The 13297-nt window shown below is 35.2% G+C and overlaps 1 protein-coding gene across 1 annotated transcript in view; it reads right to left on the reverse strand.

Annotated features, from left to right (window-relative positions):
- ZDHHC21 (zinc finger DHHC-type palmitoyltransferase 21) overlaps nucleotides 1-13297 on the reverse strand; it is a 69858-nt gene that overhangs the window by 38423 nt on the left and 18138 nt on the right. The window contains exons 6-7 of the mRNA XM_030293079.1: nucleotides 6768-6879; nucleotides 3807-3945 (exon numbers count right to left, since the gene is read on the reverse strand). Coding sequence (XP_030148939.1) covers nucleotides 3807-3945; nucleotides 6768-6879 — 251 coding nt within the window. The remainder of the gene's footprint in view (nucleotides 1-3806; nucleotides 3946-6767; nucleotides 6880-13297) is intronic.

The following is a 13297-nucleotide window of genomic DNA, read 5'->3' on the forward strand; positions in this document are numbered from 1 at the left end:
AAAGTCTTAAAATTAGGTGTAGAAGGAACATATCTCAACATAATAAAGGCCATATATGACTAGCCCAGAGGAACATCATATTCAATAATGAAAAGCTGAAAGCTTTTGCTCTAAGATCAAAGACAAGGATGTCCACTGTTACCACTTATTCAACTTAGTACTGCAAGTTAGAGCAATTAAGCAAGAACAAAAAGGCATCCAAATTAGAAAAGAAGTAAAACTTTCTCTCTTTGCATCTGACATGATATATATAGAAAAACCTAAACACTCCACCAAAATCTGTTAGAACTACTAAATGAACTCAGTAAAGTCGCAGGATACAAAGTCAATATACAAATATCGGTTGTGTTTCTGTAAACTAATAACTATCAGAAAGAGATTTAAGAAAATAATCCCACTTATAACTGCATCAAAAAATACCTTGGAATAAATGTAACTAATGAAGTAAAACTAATGAAGTAAAAGATCTGTACAGTAAAAACCAAGACACCAATGAAAAAAATTGAAGAAAACACTAATAAAATGGAAAGCTATTCTGTGCTCATGGATTGGAAGAATGAAATATTCTTAAAATGTCTACCACCCAAGCAATGTATAGATTTCAATGCAAACCCGACCAAAATCCCAATGGCATTTTTTTTCACAGAAACAGAACCATCCTAAAATTTGTACAGAATAACAAAAAACTCTGAATAACCAATCCTGAGAAAGAAAAAGAAGGCTGGAGGCATCACTTTCTGATTTTAAACTATATTAAAAAGCTTTAGTAGTCAAAACAGTATGATACTGGTGTAAAAACAGACACATAAATCAATGGAACAAAACAGAGAACCGAGAAATAAACCCATGCATATATGGTCAATTAACTTTTGACAAAGGGGCCAAGAATAGTCAATGGGGAAAGGACTATCTCTTCAGTAAACGGTGCTGGGAAAACTGGACAGCCACATGCAAAGAATGAAACCATACCTCTAATCTTCTACATAACTCAGCTTCTCTGCACTTTTTCTTTCTTCCTACATTTTGTATCTCCTAACAAACATTTACTATTCTGCTGGTCTTTTGTCAACATTCAGTATGCATTTAAATATTTATTTAATAAAATCATGTAACATATAATATTTATATATATCTAAGGATTCAAATATTACCGCCTATAACCAGTTTTCCCATTTAAAAAAGTGATTCTTTCTCTAACTGGCAGAAATTTTCCAAAGTTTCTACCTTTCATTTGGAGAGGGAAATCAGTTTGTAATTTCAAATGTCTTAATCCTTCAGTTAAACATTACCATTATATTCTTGATTATCAAAATTTCTTTAGTCTATCATTGGTCTCCCAGTAATACTGTTAAATGGTCTGTAAAATTTTCATAAAATTTAACAGGCCAAAGAAAAGCTGTTCTCTCTTTTTGAGAGCTTTTATAAAGTCAAACATAACATAAACTGAATGTCTATTATATATCATATTTTCACATGTGTTATCTCATTTAATCTCCTTATTACTCACATTTTCCAGAAGAGAACACTGCAATTCAGAAAAGCTAAACATGGTGTCAAAGGTTATACATAAAGTAAGAAAAGTCAGGCTTTGATCTTAAGTGTGTCTGCTCACAAAGCCAAGATCATTCTACTACCAGGGGTTGGCAAACTCAATATAAAGCGCCAAAGAGTTAATATTTCAGGCTTTTTGGGCCAAATGTCTCTGTCACAACTACTCAACTCTGCTGTTGTAGCCCAAAAGCAAATGTAGACAATATGGAAACAAATGTTAATAGGTGTGTTTCAGTAAAACGTTATTAATAAAAACAGGTGAAGGGTCAAATTTAACGCAAGGTCCATAGTTTGCCAATCCCCTCCACTTTCCTACAATGCAAAACCCCTATTGGGTTTTCATTAACACCACTAAATTTTATCTCTCTTTAAAAAAGTATGACCCTAATCTCACTGAGAAACTAAAACAAAATTCTTCTTAATGTTTGTTTATTTTTGAGAGAGAAAGAGAGACAGAGTGTAAGCGGGAGTGGGGCAGAGAGAGAGGGAGACACAGGATCCCGAGGCAGGCTCCAGGCTCTGAGCTGTCAGCACAGAGCCTGATGTGGAGCTTGAACTCATGAACCCCAAGATCATGGCCTGAGCTGAAGTCCGATGCTTAATCGACTGAGCCACCCAGGCGCCCCTCACTGGGAAATTTTATTTTAATGCTTTTCTTACGAGGCTCAATTATTTGAGATAGGTCACTCTTGCACGAATACGTTCAACCTTTTACACAGTCTAACTATAATGCCAATTATACCAGAAATCAATCTATAAATAAGATGAAACATGTCTAAAACTACAGTACTGGCATGCACTAAATTCTCAGTGTGAAAAAGTCAAACACCCATAAAGTTCTCCCTTTTGAACTTTTTTCAGTTAGTATCTAATTTCAGTTGCTCCATCTATAGGAAATACACATTATCACAAGGCCCCACTAACATACACAGCCAAGCAACAATAGCAAATATCCTTTTAATTATACAAAATGATCATCTATACTAAAATTTTCTAAATACGCAGCACTTAAAGACCTTATTCTTTAGAGAGACCTCCCACTCCCTTATTCTAAAACTTAATTAAATGTACCACCACTGAAATTGTTATTATTTAATACAAAAGATTCAAGCAGTATGAAATGACATGAACAGGAAAGAAAAATTCCCCTTCTCCATCAAGGACTGTAGTCTTTCTCCTCTTTCTTCTACCCTACCTTCCTTCTTCACGTGTGCACGTGCACCCACACCCTTGTGCATGCTGTCGTTCTGTTCTGTCTACCTGTCTGCCTCTTTCTCAGTCTGGTCTCTGTGTGTGTGTGTGTGTGTGTGTGTGTGTGTGTGTGTGTGTGTATCTCTCCCTCTCTCTCACACACACACATACACACACACAATTTCAAAACACAATCCAAGTCCAAATTATGCACAAGATCAGGCTTCAATACCAACCGTATACACAAAACACAGAGGGTAAGATTCAAAAACACAAGATCAGATTCAAATCCCAGTTCTACAACTAAAACCAGCTGAATACTCACTTACTAGCTTTGTGCCTTCAGTAACTACTTAATTAATGTCTATTAGTCTGTTTGCTCATCTACAAAACTGGGGGAAACTGTACCCACCTCACGTGGTTGTTTTGTGCATTAAAGTGAGAATTGGAACAACATGCCCACTGCATGGTGTTGGTACTTGGTCAAGTACTTAAAACTTGTTGCTGCCAACCACCCCTAGTAGCACTATTTGGGGCAAGTCTTACTAAGATCTATTGTTATTCCTGTATACAGTGGGAAAAGCACTCCTTCCGATGGTATATACGACAATAACTTTTTAAAGAACCTTGCAAATTCTCATCATAATTGTTTAAAATCAAAGGGAAAAAAGGTCCTTTTTCTCAAAAACTTAACATTCCCTTGAGAAACTTTAAAAAATTAAAGTCTGTTTTTATTCCTGAAAAGAAATGAGAAGTTAACATTTTTCACTTTCTCCCTCATTATCGTAGATATTCTTAAACCAAAACATACATATTGAAAGACCTCGTATGTTGCTTTTTAAAGAAAGTCACTCAACACTAATAAATAATCATAAATGGATTTGGTTAAAAGGGAATGTCAGATTAGAGTCTACTTTCTCAGCCCCAATACATTCTCAAATTCACCAAGTTTGGAGTATATTTTTGTTGTTTTTTGTTTCCAATCCTCTGCACTTAAAGGAACCACATGTTAATAACTGTATGCTACAGCTGTTCTAACATCAGTGAACATGAACATTTCTTACCAAGTTACGCTTTTTTAGTGGAAGAAAGTAATAATAGTGGCAGAAAGAAAACATCAGTGCGTAGGAAGTAAGAAGTTCTGTGTAGAAACACAACTGCAGAAAAAGCCAATGATTATCTTCGCCAACACAATTGTTAATCCTGAAGAAAAAAATGAAAACAGAAACAATATTTTCAACTTTAATAAAATGTTAATCTTGGGGCTGGTAAAAATAAACACAAACAACTTCATATTATGCTTGACTTCCCGGAGATATGCTAACATCACCTAAACCTAAAAGCAAACCGTGCATAGGAAAAGCTACACTACAAATATGCCTCCTCACATTTGTAAAGCACTTTCTACTTGACAAAAAGGAAGTCCGTGGAGATGATCTGCCTTCAAGTCACAACCACCCAGTGTGGCAGGAAGAGCAGATGGCAGTCTCCCCGTTTCACTGATAGGGGAGCAGGAACAAAGGAGTTAAGACACTTGCCAGAGGAAGAGACAGTAGCCAAGAAAACAAGAGCCTTCTCTATATCGCTCTTCCATTCCAGCATTCCAGCTGTGGAGAGCAATTCGAACGATTGGAAGCAAAAGAACTTAAAACCTGCAGCTTTGACATTACTGCTAAGCATTCGCAATTTTTCTTACTTTTAAAATCCACCCTTAGTTGCTGGAAATAAACACATATCCAAAAGTATTTACAAATTCTCAGAGCTACACTTCCACCAGGACAATAGTGAACCATAACCAGGAAAAATAATTAACGTTATCATCCTAACATTTTCAAGGCTAATGCAAACTCAGTATTTTATTGTTCCAAATTAATTTATCATACCCCAATTTTGAAAATATTTTACAATTCCAGCAGAAAACCCTAGTCCAGAACTATAATTTACTTTTACAAATGTTTTCATTTCACTATAGCATTATACTGCCATTGTTTGGGGGGGGGGGGGGAGATACAACAGGTTCAGTTCCTAACAAATTGTTGTTTTAAAGGTGTATCATTGAAACTACTTTTTAAAATCAGACATAGAATGAAATGGGAAACCTGCAGAAGCATTTCCTAAACTTAAGATCTCAGGCTTTGTAAATACGAGAATGCCTGGGTTTTGCTACTCGCAAGCAGGGCTTTCTTTCGCAAGCGGGAAGCGTGCTCGTGTGTGATCTCAAACACACTCTTCACCAGCTGTTGCTTCCATGACTTCTGCTCACCCCATTCTCCTCGTCCTGCCCAAATTTAAGACATAACTGCTATGATGACGGCATTCTTCTCCTTACCGGAGAGCTTTAAGCAACACTAAGGTACTCAGACTATATGTAAGAGTCCTTTCAGTAACAAGCTATTCAGAAAGAGTAATCAGAGCCTGAAACAGAAAATCTCAAGGTGACCTGAGAACTGACCTCCAAATCTAAAGCTCTTAAGCAGTTACGATAATGCAGTTTCTGAAAATCTCAAAAATTCTCTTTGCTTCCAATTTACACCGTCCACTGCCCTTACCCTCTGACTATCTCAGCAATGCTCTACTAAGGAATTCAATCAGGAAAGTCCCTCAGTCTTTTTAAGGCCACTGGTCTACCCTCCTTTCCTACCTCCAACTCTTTCTACTTCCACTCTTCTTCCCACCAGGACTCTGAGAAGCTGACGAAAACCACAGAAGAAACCGACAGACAGAGACAGCTCACCCCAATCACAAAATTTAGGTTAATAGCACATTTTGTTTGTCACCAAGTTAATCTCTATTCCTTAAAATAAGGAATATCGCTAATCTCTACAGGACCAAAACATCTCCTGGTTGATTATTTTAAAGCTTAAAATAATGCATTCCTTTCAAAGGAAGGATCGATATCCAACTGTAATTTGAACATTACATATTTAATTAGTTAATCAGAAACAGTACTCTAAAAAAGGGTATGCAGTTGAGTTTTTCAGTGTGATTACCACTTACCCAATAATACATGTTTTACCTAGCCTTTTCTTTTTAGTCTATTACTATTATAGTTGTAAACAGATCACTGAGGTTTAGAAATTCACTTGAGAATTAATCTGTTTAAATTCAAAGCATATTTTTTAAACACCAACTATATATTAATATACTACACTATCCCGTTAATGGAATCAGACAATTTTAAGCCTTTTTATATAGTAACCAAGTGCTTCTATCTAAAATGCTTTTTTAAAAAATGCTTTTATTTTTTTCCTAATCTCAGGAAATACTTTCTATTTAAATAATAGATTTATAGTAAAAATCAAATTTTCACTAAAAGCTTGGTAACCAACCTTAAATGATGCTATCAAAGTAAGTTATCAAAAAATATGGGGAACTCTAAATTGATCAGCATTGTCAAAGCTAAACTCCACCCTTAAGTCAACTATAGATAAATGCAGTTATAAATTCCAAAAGCCCATTGTGCAGTTAACTTTGTATATATGCATGTATGAGTGTACAAACATAAATATATATGTATTTAGATATATTTACAAAGTGCTACGCTATACTAGTTTAAATATTTATACAGAGATCCCATGCTAGGAAAACAGAATTAAATACAATATCTTGCTCACAGATTTTTGTGACAGCTTTGAAATGAGATACAATGCAGAATTCTCACAGCATTTGTTTTCAAAACGCTAGTTCTCAACTGAACCGTTTTTTAAAATATTACAAGAGAGCCCCCTATTGACCAAAAATGTTGGCAGTTCAGCAGAAGCAGTGAACTACCACTTGTACATATCCAGCATGCGTGTAATGTGCAAAATGTGCAAAAATGACTTTGAGAGTTGATAGAACCTGATAGAAAAAGGTATCCTTATTATCCTCACTAAAGGGGTTTTTTTTTAACCGCATAACTTTAATAACTTTTGTTTAACTGCATAACTTTAATATAACTTTTGTTTAAATATGCTAAGTCCTAAGATTTATTTTTCACTGTTTCTTTCTTTTTTCTTCCTAAAAGTAAATTATCCATTTCTTACCACGGACAGTGATGATCCATTCTCCTCACGCAGTGGCCGCAGCGGCTACAGTGATGGGATCGCTTTGGTCTCATCAAATTACATTTGTTACATAATTCCCAGAACTCCCGTTCTAGAGAAGGAAATTAAAATCCATTTACTAAAGGCAAAAGAGTACTGCTGAAATTTAGCAACAACAGTTTAGAAGACTTTATAGGAAGTCCTCCCTCTCTCTTTCATAGATAGATAGATAGATAGATAGATAGGAAGATAGATCCAAGAAAATATTCTTCTTCTACATCTTCACTGTAAGAGAGTTTGACATAAATATTGCTGCTCTACTCTATTAAAGTCTTATTCTGTACACTTCTAATTTTAAACACTATAATAGTAAGACACTATTAGTAGTCAAACTAAATGATAGAAATCAAATTTTCACTAAAAGCTTGGTAACCAACCTTAAATTACGCTATCAAAGTAAGTTATCAAAAAATATGGGGAACTCTAAATTGATCAGCATTATCAAAGCTAAACTCCACCCTTAAGTCAACTATAGATAAATGCATCTGGGTTTCGGATAAATTGCTATCAGTAAAATTTAATGACAAAACCCTAAAGTATAACCGGTTATTATATTTATTTTTCTTAATGTTTGTTTATTTTTGAGAGAGAGACAGCAAGCGGGGGAGGGGCAGAGAGAGAGGGAGAGACAGAATCCCAGGCAGGCTCCAGCCTCTGAGCTGTCAGCACAGAGCCCAACACGGGGCTCAAACTCACGAACCGCGCGATCATGACCTAAGCTGAAGTCGAACGCTTAACCGACTAAGCCACCCAGGCACCCCAGCAAATCATTATAGTTAAACAGAATTTTATGTAAACAAATTTATTTCTAGAAATTTTATTAACTAAAAAAGAAATAATGCTGAATCCCGGTTTCATAGACTAAGAAATCAAAATTAATCCTATTAACTCATTAGAAAAACAGAGATAGCATTCCCACCTCCCAAACTTTCTATACTTTAATATCAATAAATTCATTTGGGAGTGTTTATAGGAGAGGGTTGGAGGTATTAGAATGATTTCAGAAGTAAAGAAGATTATAAGATAATTACTTATTTAATGGAAATAAGGGAGTTCTTTACAAAACTCTTTCCTACAATCAAGTAGCAATTTCTTTTAAATTGTAATTAAAGAGCACACATTTAAGTTTTGTGCTAAAAACATTAGGTTTACAGAAATAAAGAGAAAAGTCATTTGTTTTCAGCATATGTCTTTCTAATGAGATCTATAAGAACTATAGGAAAGTCATCTACCAAGACAAATGCTTTATGACACAGAATGTATCTAATATTTGTTAAAAGGGAATTTTACAGAATTCTTAAACCTTTTTTAACACTTAGGTTCATTTTTTTCCAACCCTATGTTTATACTACACTCTAACCTTGTTAAAAGCCTGGGCATAGTAAACTTAACCTGACTCCAAATATTCAGAATGAATTATCAGTATATGCAAAGTATGACAAGCACACATATGACTAAATACCTGCTCAAGTATAAAGTTTAAGTGTTTAAAAACGAAACATTTTAAATATGAGTAAAAGAAGATAATACCAGGTAGTATTCAATTTTCTAAAAAGATATCCTATTTTAATTTCATTATTTTAGTTTAATGACAAGAGTAAAATCAATATACAAGAATTTTATATAGTGAAGTATTATGAAAACTTCTGCTACAGAAGAAATCAATAATACTAGTATCAAATTAATTGTTCCAATAATATTGAAGTTGAGAAAGTATCTTTTGCATCAAAAATTTCATTTTAAAATAAAATCTTTTCACTTCTTACTTACAGTTCTTATTTTAATGAAAACTTATGTGAGAGAGCAACACTAAAGTTTAATTTAGATACACTAGTATTCTTTGTGAGTGAAATGAAAACTAATTTATATAATATCACAAGCAGATCTCTCTTTTCCCACTTAGCCGCTGAAACAGCCAAACATCCTAATATTAAAAAACCCTGACTTCACATACTGCAAAGATTAGAGTCAGAAAGTAGACCCTCCCTGATGAGCCGATTTTCATTAAAAGACAACATAAAAACATTATGTCTTAAACCAGTGCCTTAAAATATAAATATGGCGTATTCGTTATTGGTCATTTCAGCATCTGATACTTTAGACTAGTAAAATTCTTTCATAATTGAAATGTTGTAACCTCAGAAAAGAAGACAGCATTTGGCTATAGTCAGAGAAAGCCTGTAATTCTGCAGTCCAGACCACCGGTTGGCAAGCTACAGTCCACAGGCAAATCATGAGCTAAGAACGGTTTTTACAATTTTCAGTGATTGAAAAGAACAAGAAGAATTTGTGAAATGTAAAACACATGACATTTGAATTCCAGTGTCCATACATAAAGTTTTATTTGAACACAGCTAAGCCCATTCATTGACACATTATCTATCGCAGCTTTTGGGCTACAGTAGCAGAGCTAAGGGGCTGTATGGTCTATAAAGCTCAAAATATTTACTATCTGGCCCTTTACAGTAAAGCAGAGTTTGCCAATCTATGGTCTGGATCATACATTTGCTTAAAGAAAGAGTTGAGCTAAATTGGTTAAATTTAAGAAACTATATAAGTATCTAAAGTGAGAAATATCTTTGAAAAACTAATTTTCACACATATACACACCTATGTATGAGAGGAACAAAGGAAAAAAATGCACTACTGTAAATATCTAGAAATTTAATTAAAGTATCATCTAGGTTTTGGCCTTGTATAGCAAGGGAAAAAAAAATCTATCCACCTTAACCTATCCAACATATCTATAAACCATTTCTTGATCTTCTCCCTTTCCTTCTTTAAGGTTTATTCATGTTCAAATGTGACCTTGGTGACTGATATATTCTAAGGTCTGAAGACTTTTGCACTAGCCATCTAATATAAAATAAAAGCCTATGGGAAAGAATCAGAAGGCAAAATACAATTTGTAAGTGATGAAAATAAAATTTTTTAATTAAAAAAAAAGCCTATAGGAGAGAGAATCCAGTTGCTAATTTATGGTAGCTACAGAAAAATTGAAAACTGATTTTTTTCTTAAAGGAAATGTTTAAAGGAAAAAAAAATTGAAAGTGACTTTTTTAAGGAGAGAAAAATCAAAACATAAAACAAATTAAAGAAAATGAGTAAACCTAAGTAACCTAAGTGAACATTATCACATTGTTTTGCATGGATCCTCGTGTGTGTGTGTGTGTGTGTGTGTGTGTGTGCGCGCGTATGTCCGTTTATTATTTTTTGTTATTTACTTAAGTGCAAGTTAGTTAACATACAGTGTAGTACTGGTTTTAGGGGTAGAATACAGTGACTCCTCACTTACATACAACACCCAGTGCTCCTCCCAACAAGTGTCCTCCTTAATGCCCACCACCCATTTAGCCCATCCCCCCACCCGTCTCCCCTCCAGCAACCCTCAGTTTATCAGGGATCCCCTTAATGCTGTAAATGCATGAATAAATACAAAGGAAGGGGTTTTTTTTGGTGTTTTAATTATCCCTCAGAGAGAGGAATAACCTTCTATTTAAGCCTTTTAAAAGACTTACAGTCATTGAGAGGGCCTAATATGCATTTCAAACCACAAAGTAATGTTTTAGGGAGAAAAATACAACTTGAGACTACCAAAATCAATGCAACATTTGGCTCTTCACAGAGGTTCCCTGACACAATCACTTGCCAAAGTAGAAAATAAATGACAGGAAGTGTCTTGCAGAGCTCCTTCAAAAAGCAATAGAAGAAATGCGAGGGGAGCAAAACTACAAGTGAATTCATAACCCTGAGCATTAATAGCATGTGCATCCCTATAGCTCAGGGTAAAATGTCAAGGGACATTATCACACAAACTTTAAATGTGTTACAGTTTGTAAAACTTAGAGGATTTTGCTCTGTAACAGGGCGACTCTACTCAAAGTGGCTCTACTAACGACAAAAACACTGAAGTCAAACATGTAAGATAAGAGCTTGACGATCAAAACGTTTGAGCGGTGACTGGGTGGCTCATTTGGTTAAACATCTGACTTCAGCTCAGGTCATGATCTTGGGGTTTGTGAGTTCAAGCCCCGCATCAGGCTCTGTGCTGACAGCTCAGAGCCTGGAGCCTGCTCCGGATTCTGTGTCTCCTTCTCTCTCTTCACCTCCCCTGCTCATTCTCTGTCTCTGTCTCTCAAAAATAAAAAAAAAAACGTTAAAAAAAATAAGGGTTTTTTTTAAAAGAAAATGTTCTAAAATTGATTGTGGTGGGGCACCTGGTTGGTTCAGTCAGAAGAGCATGCAACTGTTGATGTCTGGGTTATGAGTTCAAGCCCCACATTGGGCATAGAGCTTACTTACTTATTTACTTACATGCATACACAAAATTGGTTTAGTAACGGTTGCACAACTCTGTGGACGTATTAAAACCACTAAATTGTACACTTTAAATGGGTGAATCACATGGCATGTGAATCATACTCAATAAAGCGGTTTTTTTAAAAAGATTGAATAAAATCATTTCATAAAACCTGAAAGTAATATAAAGCAATATTTATATATTTCAAACATGCATGTGATTAATTTAAATAATAGAAATTGACAATGATTTCATTTGACTATTTCATCTACACACCAAAAAGTTTAAAAGAAATTCTGAGAAATCTTTGCAGAGATAATGCAACATTCTCTTATATTCAAACTGCCTCATATATTTGGAGGGTTACACTGACACTAAATTCATTCTACTTAAAAAAAAAAAAAAACAGAAAGGGATGTAAAATATTTTGGAGTAATTCAATTAAAACATGGTTAAAACTGTAAAAGTTCTGGGGCTTACATTTCCTTTCCTAAAGAAACCATTTATATAAAACTGCTCAACCTTAAAACAGCGATGAGTAAATGTCACTTTTTATGGCCCCAACCCTCTGGTCATGCTATATTATTTTTTCACTGTTAAAATTCTGTATTTTTTACTAAGTTAAAACCAGATTTACAAAATAATCAGGAAATCACCACAAAGCACATGACAACCTCAATTTTTCCCAGAATCAAAGCCAAGGTGAATAAAGGGCTAAATTATTAATGTCTCTATAGATACATGGTAAACAAGATGATGGAGACAAGTGTTGGGATGTCACGGTAGGTCTTTAACAACCTGCTGTGTGACAGTCTACACTCTTGATTATTCAGTCTACCTCCCTCATAAAATTGCCACGAGGATCAAATGAGAGGAGACAGGAAAAGACTCTGGAAACATTGAAATATGACGAATGTATTTTTTTTCAACTGGGCAAAAGATAAGTCTTCGGAACTCAGGGAAGAAAAACAGGCCACACGTCAACCGTGACCAGATAGGACGCAGACATCCAAACAGCAGCAGGATGCCACGCAGTCCTCCATCACTGGGGCCTGTCAGCTGAAGGTAACCCGGTGGTTTCACATAGTTTGTTTAGCATTATTTTAAAACCAGTGTTTTTTAAATTTTTAATTAGCTGTCAATTGTCTTCAAATCCTGAAATTTCTCTTAAAAACCGAGATTCTCTGTTTTCTCTTTAAAAATTCTAAGATCTAAGAATACTGGGCCTACGTGACAATTTCACTGTAGCTGAGTAGTGGCTGTTGTCTTTGGATATGAGATTTTCAAGTTCCTTTTTGGCCCCTTTCTCTGATTTGCAGTATCTGATACATGCAGGCGTGTGAGTGACCACTGCAAATTAAAGATTTCCTAGGAAATGGGTCATGGGTTAGGAAAAACCTGCTTCTCTAATTTTCTGGAAACAGTGGGTTTTAGAGTTGAAGTAGGCAGCACATTTATCAAGATGTTAGAGAACCTTCGGTTTGGGCTGGTTGAGAAAAGAGGTTCTGTACAAACTGCAGACTATCACCCTCCCCCCGCAAACACACGTGCACGTGTGCATGTGTGCCCACAGACCAACCTGATGGTGACACTGTTTCTATAAGTTAATAGAAACAAAATATTTGACACAGTTCTCAGAAACTCTCACAGCTATGTAAATGTCAGTGTCATATCATTCCCATTTAATCATCAAACTTGCAAAGCCAAGTATGTCCCTAAATGACGGGCAGCAAAAAACAACAACCAGGGACTTAAGAAGATTCTTTAAGTGACTTGTCACTAATCTAACTTCAGAAGGAATTAATAGGTTCCCAATTTTTGACACACTGCAATCACCTGGGATCTTTGAAAAATATTGATACCTGGTTCCCACCTCCAGACATTCTGATTAAATTAACATAGGTGATCAGGACATTGAAATTTTTAAAATCTCCCCTGCATATTCTAATGTGCAGCAAGTTTGGAAATCACTGAAGTACTAGAAAAAGTATTCTGGCTCTCTAATGTAGAACAAAGTCCTATACATTTCTCATTAGAAGAAAGTACAGAGAGTTCTCAAAGCTCATATGGCAAATGACCAAAGAGTGAAACTGAGGAAAGAAGGTAAGCAAGGGTCACTAACCCCAGCACGCAATAAAACAAGCAACACATTTTCAATTCATTTTTGTGG

Source organism: Lynx canadensis, chromosome D4 (assembly GCF_007474595.2).
Source record: "Lynx canadensis isolate LIC74 chromosome D4, mLynCan4.pri.v2, whole genome shotgun sequence".
Classification (NCBI taxonomy): domain Eukaryota; kingdom Metazoa; phylum Chordata; class Mammalia; order Carnivora; family Felidae; genus Lynx; species Lynx canadensis.